Genomic DNA, 27,339 nt, shown 5'->3' with positions numbered 1-27,339 from the left:
ATCTGTGAACTGGGGGTGGGGTGGAGGTGAACGTCTAGCTGAGACAATGGGGAGCAGGTTGTTTCATATCCTTCTTAGAAGTTCACCCATAAAATTGATTTAGGACATAACAGAACTGCATATGGCAGGAACAGCTAAGTGTTCACAAAATTCACTCTCCCTCCCATAAAGCTGTCAGTGGGAGGCAGCTGTCCAGGCAGGAATGACATCTTCCTGGCACACATCTGGATGGGACCATGAGGTTAATTCCTACCACTGAAATTGGGTAGAAGTTTTGTCGGCTATTTCTGAGCAGGGAGTTTTTTTTTTTAAAGCTGTTTATATTCTAATCTCTCCCTGTGCTTACTGACTGGCTCCAGAGAGCTTCAAACTCCCATAGGACTCTACCTAGATCTCTGTGTCATTGTGGGGAGGTGAACCACATACAGCACAGCCCAGTGACCAGTAATTACAGCATTGGGGCGTTCAGTGAGTGAAAAATTAAAAGCCCTCTAGTCTGTTACGATACACTAATGTTATAGAAGCAGGCTTGGTCCAAGTGATGCACTCTATTTATAGAACTGTTACAAAGAGAAATGATATGTTAAGTAGGTTTCTTTTCATCTAGAAAAGATCCTTGTTCTTGAAAAAAAAAGTGGTACCTTTATCACAATTGATGCCATAGAATCCAGGCGGGCAGATGCAGAAACCAGGAGTAACGCAGAGGCCGCCGTTCATACAGCGTGGTGTGCAAAGGGCTAGGAGGGAGAGACAATTTGGTTAAGGCCAAACAGGCTTTCAGAGGCAGGACCATTCTAAAAATGTTGCAGTTTAATGGGATGGCATTTTTAGGTTCTGCAGTTGACTCTAAACGGGTTGCTCTTAAGGGTTTTAGTAAGTTTGATTAATGTGTGTGTGTGGGGGGTTATCAATAAGGCTATTTTTTGATCATTTTCAAAAAGAGAATTTTGGGGACTGTTATATTTGAATGAATGATTTTTCTGTTCCTTAGAATCATTATTTGAACTAAGATGTTTTTTTCCAAGACTAAATATTTTTTGCTGTTCCTTCTTCTTGATATCCTAATTCCAAACAAGTAAATATTCTTCTTGAAGATAAAAAGTTCTTTTTATTATTTTGGCCAAATAAATTATTGACATTAAAGCATCTTGCAATTAATATATATTGTATTGTTTATCTTCTTTTTATATACTTTTTTTTGGTTTGGGGGCCACACTTGGCAATGCTCAGAGCTTAGTAGACTATAGGGGATAAAAACTATTGGATAGAATCAAGGTTGACCAGGTGCAAGGCATGTATCCTATCCACTTAACTATCCAGCCCAAATTTCTTTAAAGTAATTTTAGAGAAATGAAGAACTTACTACACAAGTGACTTTCATCTTTTTGAAGGAGAGAGCTAATAACAAGTGCTTAACACAAATGTAGACATAATTGTGAATTCAGGTACATTTCATTGGAATGGAATACTTTCAAATTAATCATAATGCTAACTTTTAAAATCCAATTTAAGTGGAAGAGAGAAACTCTAAAATTTTCATAAGCTTGTGCCAAAGAAGAGTGTATATAACAGTGAATTTGTAGGGGAGTGGTTTCACAGAATATAGCATTCGTGTCAAAGTCCTCCATTCCCATCACTACATATTAGAGGTCACAATTAGAAGAACCGCTTTCTAGTTGCTCTTCTGTGGCTTTTTAAAATTTCACTATTCTTTCTAATGTGATCAGAAAAATCATTTCAGGGGAGTTCTTGAAAACACTGGTGAAACTTCTGTGAGACCCCATGTTGAATAGGATGCAAGGGAGAGAAACTGAATTTACCTTTCTCACAGTGAGGTCCATAGAACCCATCAGGACACTCACAGACACGCCTTTCATTACAGAAGCCTCCATTTCGGCACCCTCCTGGACATTCCGCTTCACCAAAGAGAAACAAGGTTTAAATGAAGAGGAAGAGGAAAGCATTCTTAGTTATTTCCCCTAGACCCAGCAGACTATCACCACTCATTGAACAATCAGTAGAACAATATTTCTACTCCAATTCCCTCTTACACCATTTATACTACTTACTACACTAAGTTTCTTCAAAGCAAGATTTTGCCTTTCTCAATCCTAGATCCAAAAGCAGAGACTCAGTGAAAAAGACAAAGCAAGCTTTATTAGAACTTCCTTCTTCCCTATTAATCAATCGTCCTCCCTCTCTTCCTAAGCACCTTACATTCACACTAGACTACAATGCATATTTCCCTTCATGTTTACTTTCAGCTGGTGGAAAGTGACTATTGTTTAGAGCATAGAATGCACTTAAGTTGAAATTCTGTGCTGATAAAGCGGTATGGAAATAGGAAAGGAAGCAGGCCTTTGTGCATAAGGGGACATGCAGAGCACAGTGAGGGGGGGCTTCCGCCTGGTAGGGATTGCTGGCAGAATGGTGGCATCTGGTCCTGCATGGAAATCACTAAAATGAAACTTTAAACCAGGGTCATGCCCTGACATATGGCAACTGCTGATAATGAGGAACCAGAGCAAGAAAGGTGAAATTCATGACCACAGTTGGAGAGAGCTCTGGAGATTTCCAAAGATTGTACAGAAGGAAGAGAAGGTAAGAATCAGGAAAAGAGGCATTGTGAAGGGGTATTAGGGTGCCTGACCTCATGATTGGGGTCAAAGCAGAGAAAGTTTGTCTTAGTACCATTTTTAGAGCCTATGTTTATCATCCTCTCACCCTACTGGTATGGTCAGAGTGGTTATAATCATTAAATTATCTATCTACTCTATCAATCATTTTTGTGAGATTCAGATCATACTAGGTGTAGACCACACCTGGAAATCTTGGAAATTCTTTCTTGAGTCTCCATCACCAATTACCTTGTTGGCATGTTTTAAAGAAGATGGCATTTTGAGGCGTCTGCAGGATGGTGTTCCCTTCAGCATTCATTACAATCACATTCACTTCAAATGCTGCCACTCCATCTTGTTTTCCAAGACAAGGAAAGCCAACTTGAACAACTAACAGAAAAAAAAAGTTTGGAAAAATATTTTATTTCATTGGGTCTTGTTTTAAAGAAATCTTGATAAGAGAAACAAAGTAAACTATTCACATTTCATTGATGTTTCTGAAAGTCTACTGGATGTACAATTCAATTTTGTTCATCTACATCTACACATCCTGCACAGAATTAATTAGTTAATATTTTCTTGGGCTCTTTGTTATTAAGACTTGTTCACATTTTGGGACGCATATGATTCCCGAGCACATATGTTGCTGCTGCATGCATGTGATGCCCCTGCATCTGTCACCTGCATCTTGCCTCTTGAGATATGTAACTTCATATTTTAAGATTGGGATGTGTGCCACTGGACTCTCTCTCTACTCTAGAGAAACCTGCATTCTCCCTTCAGTGAGTCTCTCTCTCTCTCTTTCTCTTTCCCTTGCTCCTACGTGTGCATGTGCACATGCACACACATATACACACACACGCATGCATGCATGCATGCACACAGGTACACACACTCAGAACTTCCAAATAAAACCTGTTTTTACTTCACTGCTTGTCTCTTCCTGAAATTCTTTTCTGAGAGGCAAAGGTGACATACCCAAAATGCCTGGATAAGCTCTAGGACTGACTTTCCTTTCCTGTGAGGAGCAAGGCGCACAGCAAAGTCTTATCAGCCCTAAATTTCCTCAGCTATTCCCAGGTTGGCAAAGGTAGATAGAAAACAGAAGATTCCCTTCTCAAGGCTGCCATCTCTCCTCTCCACTTCATATTAAGTCACCCCCACCGGCTTCATTAAGTAGCAACCACAAAGAGATGATGCAGTGTAGAACTTCCAGAGGAAGGAGGTACAAGTGAAAATCAACTATGGAGATAAGTTCTTTGGGACAAATCTCCAGCAGGACTGTACTGTTTAGCCTCTCTGTGAATGTGTGGTCTCTATGAGGAGGTACCCCTTCCCTATGCTTCTTGGGCCACAAACCACAGGGGGAATTAGAACTTGAAGATTCTGGGGGACTATGGCATTACATCAATCCCCAGGAAGGAACCCTTTCTCCTATCTCTGCTCTCAGTCGACAAAGGGAGTTGGCTAGAGATCACCAGAGGGAAGTGAGATGTTAATGAGAAAAGTGAGCAGGCTCGGGTTTGAGCAAACTAAAGACTCGCAGAAAGAACTAGTGAGAAAAGATGCCTCAAGTTAGAACCGTTTTTGTCTCCAGATCCAGATGGAAGGTCTTCCAAAGCCACAGCACTCACTCTAGGGTAGTCTCGATAAGTCCTATGTCCGCGGCCAGGTCAGACCCCAGAGACACTTGGGGTGGAGCACAAAAGTCACTGATAAAAACATCCAATACAATGACTCTCTGACAACTTTTAGGAATGCTTGCTAGGGCATGGGGTGTTGTCTATTCCTGCAAGCTTTAAAGGAATAAGGCTCCTAGCCACAGAAGTTACAGCAGATAATGGAAAGTTGCATGGAGATGTAATCCAGAAAATGTTAAAATCCCCTTCGGAGAAATTACAGAGAATCTTAAAAAGAGAATGTTAAAGACCACCTTTTTATTTATTTATTTATTTATTTATTTATTTATTCTTTTGGGGGTCAAATTTGGCAATGCACAGGGGGTACTCCTGGCTTTGCAGACCACATTTTAAAGCTTTTCCTCTCCATAGATTGTTGCTACTCATAAGAAGTATAGAGAAAATTCCTAAGTACTTGCTCTTTAGAGTGTTTGAGAAAGACACTGGCAGTTTCCGAGGCTCAAATATACATAGGAACTGTTCTAAAGCTTCATTTCTCACCCCTTCCCTCCAGAAGGAATTCAGGAAACTTACTGTCATTTGTTAATGAGTCAAATACTGATACAGACTGAAGGGGGGAACTGAGCTGTTTTAAAACTTAAGTCACTGCTACAAAGAACCTTTTCCATGTTAGTGGTTTCTGAGAATGGAGAAATGAAGACACTTCTCAGAGGAAGACAAGTGGATGGCCAATAGGCACTTGAAAAAGATGCTCAGCATCGTTTACTATTACTTATTCTCTAATAAGAAATCCAAATCAACACAGTGAGTTATCATCTCATACCAGTGAAAATGGTACATATCAAAAATAGTAGGAACAATCTGTATTGGTGCTGATGGTGAAAAAGAAATCTCATCCACTGTTGGTGTGAATGTTTGGTTCAACCCCTGTGAGAAACAGTATGGAGATTCCTCAGTAAACTTAGAATTAAATTGCAGTATTACCCAGCAATTCTAATTTTGGGCATCTGACTCCAGGACTTAAAAAAATTAATTCAAAAGGACATATGCACACCAATATCCATTGCTGCATGTAGTACAATAGCTAAGATGTGGAATCGGTGTCCAACGACAGGTGAAGGGCTTATGAAGATGTGGTAAATATATACAATGAAGTACTATGCAGATGCAAGGAATGATGAAATCATGCAATTTGCTGCAATCTGGTTGGAACTGGAAAATACCATGTTGAGTGAAGCCAGAAGAAGAAGGACAAACGTGGGATGTTCTCACTTATCTATGGTATATAGAATAACTGGATGAAGGAAATGTATTGTAGTAAAGGGGAATGCCTAGATCGATCCCAGAGTTTAGAGAGGAGAAGGAGCGAAATCCAGAGGCTAAGGAAGAAGAAGAGATTGGGAAGTAATGGGCAAACAGGGATCAGTGCTTCAATTATACTGGTGATGTGGGAGAATGTTAAATCCACATATCCAAAACATGACTCAACAATGCTGAAAATATGAGATCTAAGCTGCACCTACCAAATTTGTAATGTTCCGTGTAATGTGTAATGGGGTTAGATGCCCTTCAAGGTGACAGGTGGGATGGGGTGGGGTAGGGATGGAATATGGGAACACTAGTGGAGGGAATTTGACACTGGTGGTGGAATTGGTGTTGAAATATTATATTCCTAAAACTCAACTATCAATATCTTTGTAAGTCACTGTCACTGTCACTGTCCTCCCGTTGTTCATCGAGCGGGCCCAGTAACCTCTCCATTGGAGACTTTGTTATTACTGTGTTAGGCATATCTAATACATCATGGGTAGCTTGCCAGGCTCTGCCGTGCGGGCAAAATACTCTCGGTAGCTTGCCGGGCTCTCCGAGAGGGGCGGAGGAATCAAACTCGGGTCGGCCATGTTGGCTGCATGCAAGGCAAACGCCCTACCGCTGTGCTATCACTCCAGCCATCTTTGTAAGTCATGGTTTTATTTTAATTAAATAAAAATTATTTTAAAAAATTTGTAAAACTTGTTCACATCTTTAAGATCTAGAAGGGTTTAGCATTATAAAATAATCTCATTGTAAACTCATATTTAATGATGGGGGTTCTTAAGAACAGTCACTTCTTTTTTGGCAAACCCACTGTAACTTGACAAGTATAGGTGTTGACAATAGATTCACTATCAGAAAGAACTAATGAGGCTTCTTTGCCAAGGGAAAGGAGATCATCAGCTCTGGAATGCCCACCAGTCAATGCAAACTGGTTTATGTCATTTACTGAGACTGATTATGCAAGTTTTAAAATTTCATTGGATTATGATAAAATATCCACTGGGTAAAACTGGTCAAATGAATCCACTAGACAAGTGTTTCCTTTCAAAGTATAAGAAATATTGTTAGTAGTTAGACACATAAAATTTTGCTTGATGTTTTTTCAGCATGGCTGGCTATGGTTCTTGCAAACTTGGGGAAAAATCATACCAAGCCAAAAATAATCTTTCCTTTTAGAGTTTTCATAAACATTTTCTCTAAGTTTATAAGAAGAAATAACCTGAAAATTGGTTTAGTCTTTTCCATAAGGCCCTACACACAAGCTGGTTATACAGTTTTCTTAACAGGTTTGGCAACCAAAGACAACTCTCAGAGTTTTGGCATTTTCCGTGTTCACTTCTGTGCTATTACCAAAATAATATGGATTTCCCCTCTTCTTTGAGATCTGAATATTATAGTCATTTAAATGATGAAACTAAAATACAGATATTTCATAAAATACAGATATTTTCTTGTGTTGTAATTATTTTTGGTATTTGGGTCACAGTTGGCTATGTTCAGGGCTTGGTCCTGATTTGGTGCTCAGGGCCCACTCCTTGCAGGGCTTAGGGAATCATGTGCAGTGCCGAGATTGAACCTGTTCGGCTTCATGCAAAGCAAAGCAAGCACCTGTATATCTGCTGTACCATTTCTCTGCATCCCCCAAGAGATATTTTATGAAAATATAGAAAGAATAAAAATCAGAATTGTGTCTGAAGTTCTAAAACAAAATTGTTCCCATGAAAACTTTGGTTGAATGAAGTCTTACATGTAAAAGATGCTAATTAACAAAACACAAAAATCCTGGGGCTCAGGGATGTGGCTGTGGACACCACAGCAAACTGTATAATCCCTGAACATTGTTACTATGACAACAACAACAAAAGGAAAAGTAGGGAGAGAATTAGTATAGATGGTAATATTTGTCATGTGTGCTCTAGCACAAAACAAGTTTTCTTAAAGAAAACACACAAAAAAAATCCATTGATAAAGATTTCCATTTTAACAGAAAGTAGGGGTCTGACAATTTCTTTAACTTATTCACTCTTCCATTGTGGTAATACTTTGCCCAATTATAAAATTTTATTTATTTTTCCTATATTTTTTAACATGAATAAGAAGGCTAAAAAATTCCCCAAAATATAAATGAATAGAAAAACCTGAAATGATAAATAGAAAACTATTAGAAAGTCCCTCACATATGCCATTTTTCTAACCATTCTTTTCTGGGTCTTTTTTCCTGGACCCTTTTTAGTCCTTCAACTATCAGCAACTTTTTTGCGGGGAGGGTACCCCTGGAGATGCACAGGGGTTACTTCTGGCTCTGCACTCAGAAATCACTCCTGGCGGTGCTCAGGGGACCATATGGAATGCTGGGAATCGAACCTGTGTCGGTCGTATGCAAGGCAAACGCCCTACCTGCTGAGCTATCGGTCCAGCCCCTATCAGATACTTTTATAAGGTACTTCATACTTATCTTAGCATCCAATATCTTGAAAGATAAAGTATTTGTAAGTAAACTGTTCTTCATTTCTGCTCATCAATTTTGTAAAATTTTAAAGTACATCTTAGACCTTAAGTATAAAAATGTCTGATTAGATGTGTGGAAAATTCAGTTACATGTGCCCACTTTTCTAGCTTAAGACTTAAATTCTTTTCTAAAGACTTTAGTAGTCCTCCTTTCCTTTTTATAAATTTTATCTGTGAAACTAAGAAGAATTATAATAAAACAGCTTTAACTTTTTCCCAAGAATTTTTCTTTAAAAAACAAAAAATGAAAGCACTGTCAACACAAACTGCTAGCAAGGATGTGAATCAACAGGAACTTATTCCATGCTGGTTGGAATTCAGAATTGCATACCATTTATTTTTCTTTTTGGGTCACACCCGGCAATGCCTAGGGGTTACTCCTGGATCTGCATTCAGGAATTACTCCTGTTGGTGCTAGGGGACCATATGGGGTGCTGGGAATTGAACCCAGGTCAGCCGTATGCAAGGCAAATGCCCTACCCGCTATGCTATCGCTCCAGCTCTGCATACCAATTTTGAAAGACAGTTTGGCCTCTAAACATACTCTTGCCACAAGTTCCACAACAAGCTTCTTGATATTTACCCAAAAAGATTTGAAAACCTATGTCCATACAAAAGCATATGTACAAGCATTTATAGCATCTTTATAAAACTTGAAATAAACCAAAATAAATTTTATTTATTCTTGGTCAATGGACATTCAGCTTCAAAAAGAAATAGGCTAAGAAGTAATGAAAAGACAAGGAAGAAACTTAAACACATATTACTAAGAGAAGTCAACTTGAAAAAGCTACATATTTCAAAGCTAGCCGCATAGTTTCAACTTAATGACACTCTAAGAAAGTCAAAAGTATCGAGACATTAAAAAAGACTTGTTGACAAGGATTAGGTAGGAATGAATGTAGAACACAGAGGAGTTTTAGGACAGTAAAACTTCTACGCATGTTACTATCATGGTGGGCATATGTGATTAGATATTTGATCAAACTCATCTAATGTCCATCACCAAGAGTGAAGTGCAATGTAAACTAGGAATTTTGGGTGATTATGATGGATTGAGACAGATTCAATTGCAAAAATGTATCATTCTTGGGGTAGATGCAGCATAGTTGGGCTTTTATGGAAAGGCAAGAATTCTATGATAAAATTCTATAGCGTCTATTTAATTTTGCTGTGATTATAAAACTGCTTCAAATAAAATCAATAGAAATGAAGCTAAACAAACACAATGACCCGATTTGACCTCACCTGGTCTTCAGAAACAGACCTTTGTGCCCAGTGAGATCTCTCTGATCCCTAACATGGAGAAGGCAGCCCCAGCACCCTGATACCACATCCAAGTTGCTGCTTCGGTGTTCTCTTTCCTGGACACTATCTCCCCTCTCAAGATAAAAGCAAACAGTACTTGCTTTCTGTAGCTTTCCCCAACATGTCTCTCTCCTGCCTAAATCATTTTACTTATATCTCTTTCTGATACTTCCATATGTGATCGCATGGTACAGATTGTTAGAATTTTGCATCCTTTGCTCAGAAGGGCATTTTCAAAGGCAAGAGTAGTATCCTATTTGTTTTTGTAATCTCAGCCCCCAGCATTTGATCTGTCACAAACGAGGTGCTGATAGACACTAGACACTAAGATATAATTATGGAAGACACACCCCTTTGTTGGATAACATTGGGTTGTCCTTGCTCCTCCCGAAGGGAACTTAAGGTTTACTGAGCTACTCCCACAACAGTGCCCCGGAGACACACCCAATTCCATCAAGCATTAATAATCCTATATTGCTTTTCTCTTTCCTTTATGTCATGTGCATGGTTTAGCAATGTCCTTTTTGTATAGATACATGAAGACAGTTCATGATATGCTTTTGTAACATGGGAGTTAATTGACTCCAAATAATATTTATTCCTGAGCACCCATCTGTATTTACTTGATAAAGCCTCAGTTGCCCTTAGTTCCTAGAACTCGAAAAGCAGGGTCTCAATGAAGGGACTGAATAGACCCAGAGCAAGCAATAAGCTACTCTGGCATTGGAAAAGGGACAAACTAAGTGTCATAAGTATAATAAACTAAGAGCATGGTCATGAGACAAACTCTGTCATGACCCAAAAAGAAGTAACTGAATAAATACCCTGCTGGGGTTAGGAAAGATTAACCTGGCTTAAGAACTGAAGTCTGCCATGTCCCTAGGAAGAGCCAATCTTTAATCTTAATATATTTCTTACTGTGTTCATACAAAATGACTAGAAATATTGTAACACTGTAGCATTGTCCTCTCGCTGGAGCAGGTACCAGTAACGTTTCCACTGTGAAACTTGTTGTTACTGTTTTGGGAAATGTTGTAAGAAGTAAAATTTACTATGATTGTTCAAATGGATTACTAGCTGAGGGAAGGATAAAGCAAGACACTCTGGATGGAATCCTGCGCTTAAGCAGATCTCCCAGTAATCTGGAGTGATGAACCCTCAGATGAGATTTTATCCTTGAGTTAATCTCCTAGAACTTCCCCTGAAGGAGTGGCTTTACCTCTGTTTGTTGTTATGACAATGTTCAACAGCCACCTATGTGTACCCCCGCCCTTCATGATTTCTATATAACTATACTGTAAGGATAGTCTAGGGCAGTCTTCTGCCCCCGCGCCTGGCTGTTCCTCGCCGGGGCCCCTTGGAGGGGAGCGGGTTGAGCTTTCCTCCCCGCCCCGACCAGGGCTCCGGCAGTCGAAGACCTCCAGGAGCAGCCACCACCATGCTGAGTCCACTCTCCGCACACATGAAGGTACTGGCAGAGGGACAAAGCCACGTGGGTTCCGGGGCCGAGATCTCCAAGCCTACTCAGATTGGAGTTGAGCATCCTCCACCCAGATCCTCCAAATTCCAGTAGGTGGGGGTCACACCCACCACCTGGCCCCCTGGCGCCGTGTAATCCCATCAACGGTCAAGACTCAGAGACTATAAAATCCAGCTCCTGGAACTGCGCGATCGCAAATGCGGCTGCGCAACATCTTATCAAGACATCTTTTTATGACATCTTATTATCTCATTCCTACTTTGGACAAACTTTCAGGCTATTGAATGCAGCCTGCCCACAGGGCAGAGTCTGGCAAACTCCCCGTGGCGTACCAAATATGCCAAATACCAGTAACAATGATGGGTCTCATTCTCCTAAAGAGCCTTGCATATAATCTCAGGGCTAGGATGAAGGAGATGTTACTGGGGCCTGCTCGAGGCAATCGACGAATAACAGGATGATGAAATGAAATGAAATGAAAATACTGTAAGGATAGGAGGGGAGAGGACTTTGAGGTCTACAAGGAAACTAGGATGATGGAACTCTGCTGACTGGGACTATGACCAAAACTACAACTGATTGTGCTGTAAGGGGAGAGATCGGACTATGTTGGGGAGGAGAGAGAAATAAACTGACTACCGACCAGTCTGGGGCCATAATTCTCTGTTCCCTCGGTCCGTCTGTCACCATGGGCCAGCCAGGAGGATGGTTTTCAGCCACCGAATGCTCATATCCCCCACGCGCCCACACACTCTTTCTTTTGGAAACTTATCCTTACACACTTGCACATATGCACACCCACACACATATACAGCCAGAGACAACAAATTTACCAAAGACCATGAGAGGTAAAGATAAAAAGTATTAATAATTGGTACTCCCAAAAAAAACTATGCACAAAGTAAAAGTGCCATCAAAAGTGCTGGATATTGCAAAAGCAATATTGCAAAAGCATGTGAGTTGAAAGCCACTTTTACTAAAAGCCAAATTAGGCCAGATGTGAATTCCAGTGAAGTCTAGCTTGTATAATCTAAATGGAGGCAAATTGAAACCGCTCAGGAAAAAACAACAAATTGAATGTAACTAATTCTTAGGACATTCAAACACATATTGCTGTGCAATTGATTACACATAAACAACTACAATATAAAAGTAATGGTGATTTATTCTGCCTGAATACCTCTTCCACAGTGAAGCATAGAAGAAGCTTGTAAAGGTTTAGACTCTGATCTTGGGAGTCCGTCCTCCAGTGCATGACACATGAATGGCAGACCAGAGCTCACCCTTCTCACCGCATGATAAACTGCTCCGTGATTAGAAGTTGCCCAATGTAGTCAGTCATCAGTGCTCCCAACTGTGCTGGCAGCAAGTGATACTCTCAGCAAACCTAACCTGAGGACAGGAATCACCAGAAGATGATGACCCTTCCAGCTTTAGCTATTTCAAATTTATGACCTTTTTTAAATTTCCTAGACAGTTGGGCTCCTGCCTGTCTTGGCTAAAAAACACTGCAGCTCTGTTACTTTCATGGTATGACTGAGCCCATGTTCAAAGAGGCGAAGTCTTGGCTTTATGGAAACTGTTTTTTGTTATACAACTCAGTAATTTTACTGAACCACCCTGCAGTTTGTATTTCCTGTTTTTGTTCTCTTCAGATGCCAGAAGGCAAGCACTTCATAACTGTTAAAGATCAAGCGTTTTTCTTTTCTTTTCTTTTTTTCGTCATGCAATGTTTAAGCATATAGGAGTCTGGAATAAAAGAATGGCTTAGCAGCTTGGAGGTATAAAATTGCCTAGTAGAGTAATGAACATTACCTGGATACTTAGAAGCAAGGACACGCTGATTTGGTTACTTTTTAATAATTCAAGGTAACTTCACTGTTCTAAGTGTGGAGACTGAGCTAATGAGGCTAATGAATACCTGCCTGGCAATGACTAAAACTCCCATAAATGTCTTGCACCTGCATCTCTGCAAACAAATCCTACATCTGCCTCCAAAAACTTCTGAGAGGGAGGCGGTATGGGTTAGGGGGAAGGGTTGTACATGCAAAATGTGTATGTGTGCACAGGTCAACTTGTTTCACAAGACTATGATACTATTTAAGATAATGTTTTTCTAAACATAATTAACTGAAAGAGTGTCACGTCACATATTCATATGTGTTTCCGTATCCTGATAGGACTTAGTATGTTTTTTTTTAACTAGATGCCAAAAAATTGATTAAGTTGAAAAAATTTAAGATACAAACTTCAAGTTAAAATGCACAGGTAGGGATACTGGGATTAGTGGTGGTGGAGAATGGGCACTGGTGGAGCGATCGGTTCTCAATCATTGTATAACTGAAACCCAAGCACAAAAATTTGTAAGTCTACAACTGTACCTCATGGTGTTTCACTAATAAAAATTTAAAAAATAAATAAAATGCACAGGTATAAGACTGGAAGTTGAGCAGGTGTAATTGTGTAATTTAAGGGACAAATTGTGATTAGTTTATATTAATTTAACAGAGAAAAGCAGAGAAAGCAATGAAATACAGATCAAGAGATGCTATGGATTTATTTGTGACTGCTTCTACAAATATAGCAATGCATATGATCCAAAAATTTTTATGGAAAATTATCAACTAGAACAAAATGTGTGGTAGAGAATGAAACTGAGAGCTGGCCATGCTGTAAGAACATGGGGTCCAGAACATCTGTCTTGTTTCATGCTGTAGGAAGCCCCAGCAACACCATCTGAGAGGATGTGGAATATAGAGCTCTCTGGAATAGGATACCCATATCCATGAGCTACAAATCTCAGGTAAAGCAGAATGTGTGGCTTTCTCATTCTTTCACACAGGCTTTCTCTTTCTCCAAATGCATATGGATCAGAAGCAAATCTTCCGGCAGGGCTGATCCCCATGAGGCAGCACTAGGATGATGCAAGAGAAACTCAAATTGATACTTCTGCTGACTCCATCTCCTGTCTAGACTGGCATTTTATGCCAAGAAATTAGAAAAACTGCACTTAATGACACCAAATCTTATAGTGCTGGGATTTCAGGAAGTAGTAGAAAATTACCATCTGGGAAAAAGCTGACACTGGTTTTGGGAACAGTATATGCCTGAAACTCTACTATGAGTCATGTAAATCATTATGCCTTAATAATACAAAAAAAAAGCATGTTAAAAAAAAGAAAAAAATCACCTAAAAATGAACATTAGAAGAGTGCTAAAATTGCTAAATATTTTCTAGATTTAAATAATCTCCTAATGATATTTGCAGCTGACAAGAACTTTCTGTTTCTCTAGAAAAATATGACTAATTTTAAACAAAATAAACAGGCTTAAACTAACAACGTTTTAGAAATATAAACTACAAATATTATTTTATTAGAACAAATAAAAACTCTAAAATAAACTATATGAAGAACTTAACGTAAAATTTAGAAGCAAAAATTGAATCAGTTCAACACTGTAAACACATTGCAAACACTAATGATTCAGAAAAACAATTCAGTTGCAGAACTATTTCATAATATTGCTGTAAAGTAATTTGTAAAGTACTAGAAGCTTGTGCAAATCATTACTAAATTGTTCCTTAAAATAAGAATAATTTCCAAGCATAAATATCATGAGGAGAATATTACAAAGGTGAAGAGTTTTGATGATAAAATATGTTAAAGGATCTCGCCTTTCAAAAATAAAAATTAAATATAAATAAGAAATTTGAAAATCCAACAGAAAGTAGTGCTTTTCAAATCAATGAAGCACTATTATTTCAATATAAAAGTAAGCATGTAATATTAAAAAAGTTGAAGTCATGAAGTTTCCTTATAAGTTCATGGACATAGCGAGTATCATGCTAAATAAAATGAGTCAGAAAGAGAGGGACAGACATAGAATGACTGCATTCATTTGTGGACTATAAAGCAACATAATATGAGACTAACTCTCAGGGACCATAGAGAAAAGAGCCAGGAGGATCACTCCACAGTTTGGAAGCCTGCGTTATGTACTGGGGGAGAAGGCAGTTGGGATAGAGAAGGAACTACTAAGTCAATGATGCTTGGAGGGATCTCTTGGGATGGGAGATATGTGCTGAAAGTAGACTAAGGACCAAACATGATGACCTTTCAGTATCTTTATTGCAAACCATGATACCAAAAAGGAGAGAGAGAGAGAGAGAGAGAGAGTAAGAAGGCAGGTGCCTGCCACAGAGGCAGGAGGTGGGATTGGGTGGGGGCGGTGGGAGGGATACTGGGGACATTGGTGGTGGAAAATGCACACTGGTGGGCGGATGGGTGTTCAATCTTTGTATGACTGAAACTCAATCATGAAAGCTTTCTAACTGTATCTCATGATGATTCGATTTAAAAAAAGTAAGCATGTACATAAATATTTTTCATGTCTAAGAGATACATAAAGATATATTCTACCCCAATAGGAACTAAGAAATCATACTTAAAAAAACACTGAGAAAATGTTCTATGTCACCAAAATGCTTACCATGATTAATAACATTATCTGTTGATAATATTACAGTTAGCAAAATTATCTCCCATATTGCTGGCCAAGATGTACAACCTTAATGGAAGTGTAGAATTATGTATTTTAGACATTTGTTCTAAGAACCTTTACACAAGTTCATAATTCACTTCTTTTGATATTCTAATTCTAAGAATTTATCTAAACAAAATAATGAAACCAGTTCAATTATTTGGGTGCACATATCAACACTGAAAGTATTTTCTGAATGCCAGCTCTGTGCTGGGCTCCTGTGTTGGCAGTCATGGTGAATAAAACACGAGGCTCTGGCACAGTGACCATCATTGCTTTAAAAAAGAATGTATGTCAGTGATATTTCAAGGTTGCAAATCCTGAAAACAATCAAAGGTGAGTGAATAAATACATTGTAAGTTCATGCAATGGAATATACTGGAAGGGCATTAAAACAACTTTTGGAAAAATTTATTAATGACATAGGAAAAAGATTATATAAAAACATTAAATGTAAAATACCACAAAGCAAAAACAAATGTATATTATTTCCACAATTATGTGCACTATATATCCACCAAATGGAAGGAAATATTTAAACATGTTCACATAAGCTATCTCCATATTTTTCTAAAAGTCTATAATCCTGGCTTTATTCTAAGTTTTCATCACTTACAACTAGTACATGATCCAGGAAAAATCAGTTAAATTTTATACACTTTAATTTTCTAATTTTTAATGGAACTATAATTCTGGTCTTGACTCCATACCAGAATTTAAATTAAATAATGCATAATGGGTACTTCATAAGTTGAAAAACTCTTAGTAAATATCACATACTATTACATGCTTAGCAAGGAAGGATAATTATTTCTGAAAGCCAGATTCCTTTCTTTCATTCTTCTATATCTCATCTTTCTTTCAAATTCCTATTGCACACACTGTTTGTTTTTTCAAGGTTTTCACAACTGATCCAACTTGCCCTCAATGACTCATCTCACCTCTCACATTTATTATAGACACTACATGAATGAAAAATTACTGATCGGATATGTCTCATCTGTAAACTTTTTTTTTGTTTCAATCCAAAATCATTTGTGAGCTCCAACAATGTGAGTTCTTAGAAAATTATGAAACTGCCATTTTCTTCATTCCCATCTCAGTCTTTTATTCAAAGAATGTAGTGATAGGGGTGGCAGGAGGGAAATCGAGGACATTGGTGGTAGGAAATGTGCACTGATGAAGGGATGGGTGTTGGAACATTGTATGATTGGAATTCAATGATGAACAACTTTGTGACTGTATATCTCATGGTGATTCAATTAAAAAGAAAAAAGGATGTAGGGACATAACAAATAAACCATCCGAACATCAACAGAGCTTAAAAATTACCCCATAATCCTTTTTCATTTTATATTATTTTTTGCTTTTTGGGTCACACCTGGAAAATGCACATTGGGTTATTCCTAGCTCTGCACTCAGAAATTACTCCTGGCAGTGCTCAGGGGATGATAAGGGACGCTGGGAACCGAACCTGGGTCGGCCACGTGCAAGGCAAACGCCCTACCTGTTGTGCTATCGCTTCAGCCCTCCATAATCCTTTTTATGGGTGATATCTGGGTCTTAAATATTCCCATCACCGTTACATTTTAACTGTGATCTCTTTCTGCAATGAAGACCACTCACCTGATGCTTCATGAGGCACTGTTCCCAACAAAGGGACATTAACGGTTGGATCTGCCATGATGCCTTTATCCAAAGAGCGCAAGGACAGGAATTCATAGAAGTATTCTGCCTATAACAAAAGGCATTGACAGTAAGTGCCATGGAAACCACAGAGGGTGAGAAGGCATTTTCCAACCCATAACTTCTCTGCAGGGAGAGCGACATTTTTTACTTGAGGAACTCTGCAGCATACATCTGAAATATGGCATAAGCACAACTCTTTTGGTTTTTAGAACTGTAGAGTTAAACCGTTTGGAGAGAAGTACACTTAAAAAATTCATCTTAGCTTTGCCAATAATGATTTAATTTTTATAATGTTGAAATGAGTATTTTGACCAGAATTTGGAAAGTTGAAATAAAGGGTATTGAAAATAATAACCAATCAGTAAATGAAGATATGAAAATCTAAAGTCTACTAATTGTGGCTGTTAACATTTATTTCCTTTGAAAGGTTTATATCTCAGGTCAATTTAAACTAACTGGAGAGAAAATTCTAATACAATATTGACTACTAAAGTATGACAAGTCACAAAACTTTACATTATAAGCTTTTTTTTCACTTTGTCTACTGTTTGGTTGAAAAAGTGATTTCTGCTACTTGAACAGTCATGAAATATTGAAAGTAGTAAGGTATAATAATCTCCCCATGAAGTTTTGCTGCATAACTGCTTCTGAACCAGGTTACTAAAATGGATTTCTAATGAAAACAATATGTTCTTGCTTAGGAATAAAAAAACAATCAATAAATAGCACAGATACTAAAATTTGAGACAAACTGAGTGATGCTGCAGTTATCTGTAGAGACATGCAAAATTTGAATGAGCTAATTAGTAAAAGAAGTTACAAAAATATGAGCATATAAGAGACTTAAAAGAGATGACAGTCTCTTTTTATATGCAGTATCGAATTTATTTTTCAACATGGAAGATACTAAGACATACATTAGTATATGATTGCACGACTAAATTGCAATGTCAAATGTATTTAGCATTGAGAACTTCCTGTGAGACTAATCACATAGAAAAGATCATCTCACCTTCTATCAGGACCCTGTCAACGGCTGCAATGAGTCATAAAACACTTTCTGGTTTCATTAGATTGAAAGGAACACTTTCTTTGACTAAATTCTCACTACAACCCCTTCCCTGAGTTGTGACAGTAATTGTAGAAGGCCACAGTGCATACTCTAGGCGGTAACAGAGTTGCATGAATTAATTTTACTAAATTCACCCACTTGAAGGACACTAAGAATAAAGGGTCCTCAGGCGATTCCTACCCATTCTAAGAGTAGGCAGTGGTTTGCAAGAAATCTGATAAAGGCAGAGTCCTCAGGAGAGATAATTCAATTTAGAATAAATTCAAGAGAATACATAACCCAGTGACTATTAACAGTGGACTAATTAGATCTCATTTGATGATCTTTGGTGTTTCATTTATTTATTTTTAAGTACACTTAATAATCATATTTCTATTTGTTTACTTATTTGTGGCACCAGGGATCAAATCCAGAGGCTCATACATATAATGCATTCTTTCTACTGCTGAGTCATTCCTAAACTCTAGTGTTTTCACTGACTTATATCAGATGCATTTCCCACTAGATATTAACAATTAATATTTACCACTGAACATTTTATTCCAAAACATACTTTAGTTGGCATAAAAAATATTTATTCTTGGATAGCTGAGATCAGCACCAGGAGGATTACTCCATAACTTAGAGGCCAGCCGGGTATCCTAGAGGAAAGGGCTATTCAGATAGAGAAGGGAGCACCAAATAAAGGATGTTTGGAGGATCCTCCCAGGAGGGGAGATGCATGTCGAAAGTAGACTATGGACTGAACATGTTTGCCACTCAATGCCTCTTTTGCAGACCACAACACCCAAAAGGAGGGAGAGGACACAGGGGATTGCCCTGCCACAGAGACGGGGGATGGGGGGATGGGGGTGGGAGGGATATTATCCATGGTGGTGGAAAATGGGCACTGGTGGAGGGATGGGTATCTGATCATTGTATAATTGAAACCAAAGCACAAAAAATTGTAAATCTACAACTTTAAAAAAAATAAAATAAAATAAAGGGGGGAAAAAAAAATATTTATTCTTGGATGCTCCTATAGTAAATAAGATTGGAGTTAATTATGTCAACAAATACTACAATAGAATCTAGCAAAGAAAACACAACAAACACCTGTGTGATGTGTACCATGTGCCAAACTTAATCTAAATATTTGAATTTACAATACATAGAAAACACTGGAAAAAGACTTATATTGTCTGACATATGTTGGTCAGTCACTGCATAAATCACTCTCAGCAACTTCGAGAGCACCTTGAATGTAATTTGCAACTTACAATTTGAAGCTGCAATCTCACAATTGCAATCTCAATTGCAATTTACAATCTTACCCCAAACCTCTATAAAGAGTCTCCTTGTCAAGAATTCACTGACCATCTTGTGAAAACCCAAGCTAGGTCTCCATACTGAAGACCCCGGCTCCAATTGTGACCACTACATAGTTACTGTAGATTAAAAAAAAAATCAGAAAACTCAGCAAGCACTAACCAGCCCAGCCGGATCCTCAGAAAATGGTTTCAGTAACACCAGCGTGATATATAACAATTATCACAAATTGACTTTTTATATATCTAAGTTTTAATAACACCATTTTCCTTTGTGTTGTAACAAACAATGTGAAGTAAATTTGTTTTTGTCTATAAGGTAGCAGTTTGGGGTCGTGATGGGAAACTGGAGACCTCGGTGGTGGGAAGGTTACACCGATGGTGGTTTTGGAACGTTAAATGCCTGAAACAATTGTATTATGAACAACTTGGTAAATTATGGTATTACAATAAAATTTTTTTAAATAAGGAGATTTAGTATTTTTTTAAAGGAAGGAAATGAGCATCAGTTTCACAGGTACTTTACAACAAAAACACTGATAAAGTAAAATACTTTATTATCCTATATTATCTAAAACACATTATCATATAATGCTCCATTACCTCTTTGAACTTTACCATGTTATAAATTAAGCCTACATTTATATGAGTAATATATACAAGTAATATATACATGTTTATACAAGCTAATATAATTTCAGAAAATTTTTAAAATCATTTTTGTTTTTGATCTGTGCAACAGTAAAGTGGGTAAAACAATTGTCTTGTCCTCAGCCGGCCAGGGTTCAAATCCCTGCCATCCTGTTTGATCCCCCAAGTCTACCAGGAGTGATCCCTGAATGTAGAGCCAGGAATATGGCTCTGAGTACTACTGGGTGAGCCCACCCCAAAATAATTATAAAAATTTTTTTTGCATTGAGTTAAAGGACAAAAGAATAGACACAAAGAATAAAATAACGATTGTATAGGATTGATGACAACAGTTCTTTTTCTTTTTTCCAAGTTTTCTACATGTGATTCCATGCCTTTCCAATGAAATACATTTATTTAAAAACAAAAATTAATCATGTGCCCTGCTTTCAGATCTATGTGCTAATGATAACCACTGGCTCTATTTGTATAATTATATGATCATAGATGAAATATTCTTCTTGGACTTCTTGTTAGTGTTGCTGCACTCATGTGACAATTTGATTGAAATCTTGCATGTCTCTTTCAAAGTGTGCTTTATGAAAACAACACTCAGTACTAAAGTGGCTTCTGTAAGTGTCTACGAAAACCTTTTGATAATGTTCAAAGAGTGTGGAACCAAAAACACTTCACTCAGAGTCCAGAAACATAATTTCACAGAGCCTTCAGATTTCTGGTTGTTGCTTTTGGATATGGCAACATGAAAAAGACTGGGAATCCTGGGATCCATAACACAGTATCAGAAGGTTCATAATCAGCAACAACTTGACTGCTCAACTTGCTATGCCTAGGATTAATGGACTCCTCTGAACAGCTAATACTTTGATCTTATCAATAACAAATTTCATATTATAGCTTCTCTTTGATTTCTTTGAGAATCAACAAACATATGACTTTTCTGTTGCAACTCTAAGACCTGTATCACAGAGTACAAATGGTTCAAAAATTCTTGAGTCTTATCAGCAAGAGGAAGTTGCTGGATTAAAATGTTTTTCATTTGTCTTTCTTGTTGAAAATAATTATGCTGTTACTTCTGAAATATATCATTTCCTTTGTACTTGACCGATTTTTAAAAGGTTTATCCATGCCTTTAAAAAAGGCATGTTTGCATTGCCTTTAAAAAATTGTCAACTTGAAAACCATTTATAAACGGACCCAATCTTTTGTCTCTGATCTTGACACTAACTTCTTTCAGAGTTTTGTGTTGTCATTACAGAGATTCCACCCATAATATTCCATCCATTAATACATAAATATTTCTGCAAGTAAATTATGATCACCGTGAGGAAGAAATAAAATATTTTCTTCATGTAATTTAATGGCTCAACTATTTCCTACAGTGTCACAGAAACAACTGATGAAATAAATGATAGATTTATAATGACATATTTTAACGTCTAGCCAGGAATTTCTGTTTTTACTTTATTTATAATATAATAAATATTCCTAGTCTCAAGATTCTCTACTGGAAAAACTTATTTGGGGGCAAATAAAACCTAAATTCTATTGCCAAAGAGAACAGAGAGCTCTCTTTAAAGTTTGGGAACAAGTTACACAAACTGTAGATTTATGACTTAGATAAAAGGAACTCAGAGCATAAACTGTAGTAGGGATGTGGCCCTTTGGAGGGTAAGAAACCTCTATTTGGAAAAAGTACATTTTGTTTCATTAAACGACACTAGTGGAAACTGAGGTAGATGTGAGTAGAGTGCTTACTTGGGAAACCCATGAAAAGATCGCCTTGTATTCAAACAAAGAATGAGTCTATTCAGGAGAATAATTCACTTCTAAATTAAGTTGCTAAAAAATTGTTTTGGCCTGATTTTCCACACAGTAAATTTTCTTTTCATGGAGAAGTACAAAAGACACCCAAATATTATCAAGAGAGGAGTGCTAGAGGCCATTTATCCTGCTTTCAAGCAAGTTGGCTGAATATTAAGGTCGTTCCTTCCAGAAAAGATGAAGACATCATTTAAGCAAAGAAAAAAAATGGGACAACTCATAAAAGGCCTTCACTGGCATTTTTGGGTAGACAAGGAGAAAGGAAGCAGAAAATTGCAGTAACCTTTGGGAGGAATGGAGAAAATCCAGTATTTCTTTTTCACCTTTGAAGTTCTAAGTTTATGGTGCATATTGAATCTAATAAGCACAATAATTGCAGTAACCTCTGAGTTAAGACTCAGAGGTTCTTCGTAAAACCATGGCTCTCAAACATCTAACTTTATACATCAGGATACTGACCAGAGTATTCCAGAGTAATTACTAGAAAGGGAGGTGGGGAGTCATATTTGCCATAAAGAAAATTTCACATAATATTTAACAAAAAACGTATAGTTGCCATAAGGTTTGAAAACTCATTAGCAATTTTTGGTTTAGGATTTCTATACTACAGTTACTGTCAATTAAAATTTTATAATAATCTACTATTAAAATAGAAGTATGTTCAGATTAACAGGACACTGAGAATTACTTAAGGGATATAAAATAGCTACTACACTGTAAGTGAAGGGCAAGAATAAACTTAAAATAAGCAAGAAAGGAAAACAGTTCAGTGTTAAAGTCCCAAACAAAATGAATGAACATGCCCAATGCTTAAAATAATCTGACGCCTGAGTGTCTAGACCAAAATTTGCCAGATCTCACATTCTTCTTTAGCATTCTTCTTGTCACCTCTCTACAAAATTTTTTTCTTCAAACTCACAACTCATTATGCCCAGGTTTTGTGACACTCCGATGACTCCCATGTCTCGATTTTCTTACGTTTTCTCATTAACTCTCTTCTCAGCGCATGCTCCAAGAAAACCACTAAGAACCAGGTCTCAGCCCTTTCCTCTTTACTCCCTTTTCAGTCAGCTCTTCTCTTTATTCTCTCATAAAGTTCAAGCCCTTTTACAGCTGGAATTATTTTCTTTTGGGCAATGACACTCAGTGTGAACCATGAACACACTCCATGGCCATATTTGTCTACATGTGGTGTAGAATTGATTTTCTTCTCAAACCAACTCCCCCAAAGAACAAGATGTTGCTTCTTGCCTTTTTTCCTTCTTCTCCAATAGCCAGAGACCAAAATCTCATCCTTTCCCTTTCATAATGTCTGTGACTCTCTCCTCCCTTCTCACTCACAGCCTCCGGCATAACCTAGACTCTATATCCCCATATTTGCATTATCATAACATTTTTGAAATACCTTTGTTGCCTTCTTCTTCAAAATATGTTTTAATTCCAATCAATATATTTAATGTATCACTTTTGCCATCATTATTCTTCCTTGCCTCCCCCTTGTCTATATGATAAAATGGATATCCTCCACTGCTGGTTTCAAATTTCCTTTAATTCTTATTAAGCCCATTAGAGATCAATTGGCTGGCTCTGAAAAGTCATGATCAGAGTATAGCCAAAGGCTTTCACCACACTTACCTGCAATAGGATTTATACCAATCTGACCCTTGGACAAATACATACATAATCATCATCATCATCATCATCATTATTATTATTATTGGGCTGGAGCGATAGCACAGCAGTTGGGCGTCTGCCTTGCACGCAGCCAACATGGCCGACCCGAGTTTGATTCCTCCACCCCTCTCAGAGAGCCTGGCAAGCTACCAAGAGTATCTCGCCCGCACGGCAGAGCCTGGCAAGCTACCCATGACGTATTTGATATGCCAAACACAGTAACAACAAAGTCTCCAGTGGAGACGTTACTGGGCCCACTCGAGCAAATTGATGAACAACGGGAGGACAGTGATACAGTGATTATTATTATTTTTATTATTATTATTATTATTATTATTTTCAGGCTTTCTCAGGGTCAGGATGGGCTACCTCCCCCCACTTTCCTGTACTTCTGGAAGCCTCAGCGGTCACATCCACACCCCAAAGCTGCCACCCAATTGAAAAGCTACTCCAGCCTTACCATCTTGAAAAAAATACTGAAGACTGTGAACAAACACCATGACCTCTTAGCACCTGTATTGCTAATCATAATGCATAAAAGGAAAAGGAGAGAGAGAGAGAGAGCAAGAAGGAAACTGCCTTCCATAGAGGGAGGCTGGCAAGCTCCCCGTAGTGTATTCATATGCTAAAAACAGTAACAACAAGTCTCACAATGGAGACGTTACTGGTGCCCACTCGAGCAAATCGATGAACAACAGGAGGACAGTGCTAGAGTGCAGTGCTATTATTATCTGTGAAAAATTTATTCTCATTATTAACATGTATTCTCATGTACATGTTTGATGTTACACTTTTTGAAGCCATTTGATATTGTTCACAACAGGTTATTTAATGAATATTGTCTGGTGGAATGAATGCTCTACTAAGAAGCATCCAAATGTGTAAGGCCAGCACAACCCAGAACAAATTGTAGTGGCGAAATAGCATTTGCCTCTCATGCTTCTGATAGGAGTCAGTTTTTCTCTTGTAGAAATTGATGAACTATGTTCCTGGGTCAAGAGAATCTCTTTTTGCTTTGTGACTTGTCACCATGGCATGCAAAAGAGAACAGAAAACATTTCTAAAAAAAATGATCAAACGAATATTGACATTTGATATCCAGCCAATCTGTGGGTAGAATTTATAACTGTTTTATGCTTGTTCTCAGACAAAACCTTGGCAATGAGATTGCCAGAAAGAATGTAAAAAAACAGTGTAAAACAAGATCCAGTTCCGAAACATCACTGCATCCAATGCTCTTCTGGTTTATATTTCTCACTTGGCTCTATTTCTAAAAATTGCATGTAACTATAATTATCTATAATTTATATGGTTTTTAAAGTCTACAAATTTTGTGAAATCTTCTCAATTTATGTCAGGTTCTTCTATCTCTAAGTCACAATATATAATTACAGCACGACTGGGATTGTAAAATATTGACAGTGACTATTTCCTCGCCTCGTTTTGATACTAACTCTATGAAGAATTTATTTCAGAAACCAAAGTGAAAAGTACCTTCTCAGGCAAGGGGTTATTGAATTATTTCACCATCCTTGCCTTAAATTGACTTTGAAATGAACATTGCTTAAAGAGAAACTCTCAATCGACCTAGTTCTTCTGTTCTCGTAATTGTTTTTATACACACAGGCTAGACCACAGTCAGTGGGCTGGATTGAGGGAGTCGAGTTATTGGAATATAATGGTAATATTAAAACATAAAGTCCAAGTAAACGCATCCGGGACCATGGGAGTTTTGTAAACTAAAACTGGCAAGAGATCACACAGTTTGGCTTCATATGAATCTGAAAAATCTAAGACATTTTTCCATTTTTCTCCTCCTAGGGTTTGGAATCATCTTTGCTCATGCAAACCAGAAACAGACCTGGCTATCTGACAAATCATGGCTGGTGTTCTTCTCTTTGAAGATCCAAAATATAGGAAAGAAGTAGAGCACCATATTGTAACTTTGTATTATACAAAACCTAATGCTCTTCTTGGTTTTACTTAGGTTTTGTGTGTGGTTCTGTGTGTGGTTCTGTGTGTGGTTCTGAGGAGGCAGGGGTAAGCTGGGGAGGGTATGATAATTAAGAAGTAGAAAAGAAAAGCACTGGAGAATAGAGTCCTCCACTCCACCCCATCAGTTCCCTCTGACTTTGTTGTAGTGATGGGCCAGAAATTGCATATTTGGCTGCCATGCTGGCACACTTTTGTTTGAAGTACTTGCCTGGGGGGGGCCACACACCTTCAACAGTGGTGCTTGCAATCATATGGTTATAGAACACAGGAGACAGCACACATTGTTGTGGTATAGTCAAGGATCTCAAATGGCAACACCCTGTGGGTTTACTTAGTGTGTGGGTTGGGAACAGGACTCATGTCTCCGGCCTACAAGGCAGGCATTCTATCGTCTGAAATATCCCTAGGCCCTGCAAAAATTATTTTCCTTCTTAGTTTTTCTAAAGCATAAAATAAAAATAACTAATGATATAAAAACAAAGGATTTACAGAAAAATACAGCCTGATTAACATTGCTTACACCAGACTGTCAAAATTTTCAATAGGACACACAATACTGGTAGCAGAGGAATTTGTGTAAGTTCTCCTCCTCTTTATTCTCCGATGCTTTAGAACAAGCACAACCTCCTCCCACCACACTGCTCATTCCAGCATTTGAAAAGTTACGTGTCAATGCCAGCCTGAAAATTGGGCACAGGGAAGGCAAGTCCTGGGCAGTATTGGGTGGGATAAGCAAAGAGAAAAAAGAAATCCTTTGGGGGCAGTGGGGCAGCTGGTACTTCAGGAGCTAGGACAATTCACAAGGGAAGGATGAAGGAACTTGGATGAGCAGCTCTGAGTTTCTCCTAGAAACTAAGTATAGTTATTGGACACCATGGCAAGCTTGCTGAGCAACACTATTAAGGAAGTGTTTTCACAGAGGAGAGGGAAGAGAGGTATTTCTGTTTTGAAAATGGAATGCTTTAAAACAACATGGAATACTTCTTTACTCATCACAAGTTTTATATTTGAGTATTTCTTTTTTAAAAACTTCAGAAATAGCCATTGGGTAATCATATACCTGGAGGGAAAAGAGAGTACTAAGAGATGTTTCTTTATTAATTATTATAAAATGGAGAAATTATCTTTTTACTTAATGTAGTGCTTTTATACTTTAACTGTGTCTCTTTTCCTTGTTCTCTCTCCTTCAAGCAATTCAAAAGATGATGCATTTCAGCACTTCACTTTTTAAAAAATGATATTACACATAAATGAAATTTCTATGTAAAAATAAAATTTGGTAGCACTGGTAACTAGCTCTAAAGAGAAAAAATTAATGGGTTCTGGGGTAATCACAGACAAAGCTCAGGGTTTACTTCTGGTTCTGTGCTCAGAATCACTCCTGCTGATGTTCAGGGGACCATATGTGGTGCCAGATATGGAACCAAAGTCGGTCGTGTGCAATCGCCTTAACCAGTGTTATCTCTCTGGCCCCAAATACTGCATTTTTAAAAAGGGGTCTTCATAATGCTATTTCATGATACTGATAGAAAATGTGTCTGAAACTTTCAACTGACTTAGAAACATGAGGAAATATTCTGAATAATATGGACAAAATTCAATTACTTCTTTGATAAAGCCAAGAAATAAGGGTCTAGGAGACGATATTAGCAGTTAGAGCACACGTCTAGTGTGCCTCAGACCCAGCTTCCATTCCTGCACAACGTGGTCCCCAGAG

At 37.9% G+C, this 27,339-nt stretch overlaps 1 protein-coding gene across 1 annotated transcript in view; it reads right to left on the bottom strand.

Moving 5' to 3' along the window:
- The window catches only part of WIF1 (WNT inhibitory factor 1), an 88,353-nt gene that overhangs the window by 22,155 nt on the left and 38,859 nt on the right, over nucleotides 1–27,339 (bottom strand). The window contains exons 3-6 of the mRNA XM_056130787.1: nucleotides 17,040–17,148; nucleotides 2,868–3,008; nucleotides 1,821–1,916; nucleotides 642–737 (exon numbers count right to left, since the gene is read on the bottom strand). Coding sequence (XP_055986762.1) covers nucleotides 642–737; nucleotides 1,821–1,916; nucleotides 2,868–3,008; nucleotides 17,040–17,148 — 442 coding nt within the window. The remainder of the gene's footprint in view (nucleotides 1–641; nucleotides 738–1,820; nucleotides 1,917–2,867; nucleotides 3,009–17,039; nucleotides 17,149–27,339) is intronic.

The sequence above is a fragment of the Sorex fumeus genome, unplaced genomic scaffold (genome assembly GCF_029834395.1).
Source record: "Sorex fumeus unplaced genomic scaffold, SorFum_2.1 ptg000081l, whole genome shotgun sequence".
Lineage (NCBI taxonomy): Eukaryota > Metazoa > Chordata > Mammalia > Eulipotyphla > Soricidae > Sorex > Sorex fumeus.
Note: the sequence above shows the minus strand (reverse complement) of the source record. Positions and strands in the feature narration are given on the sequence as shown.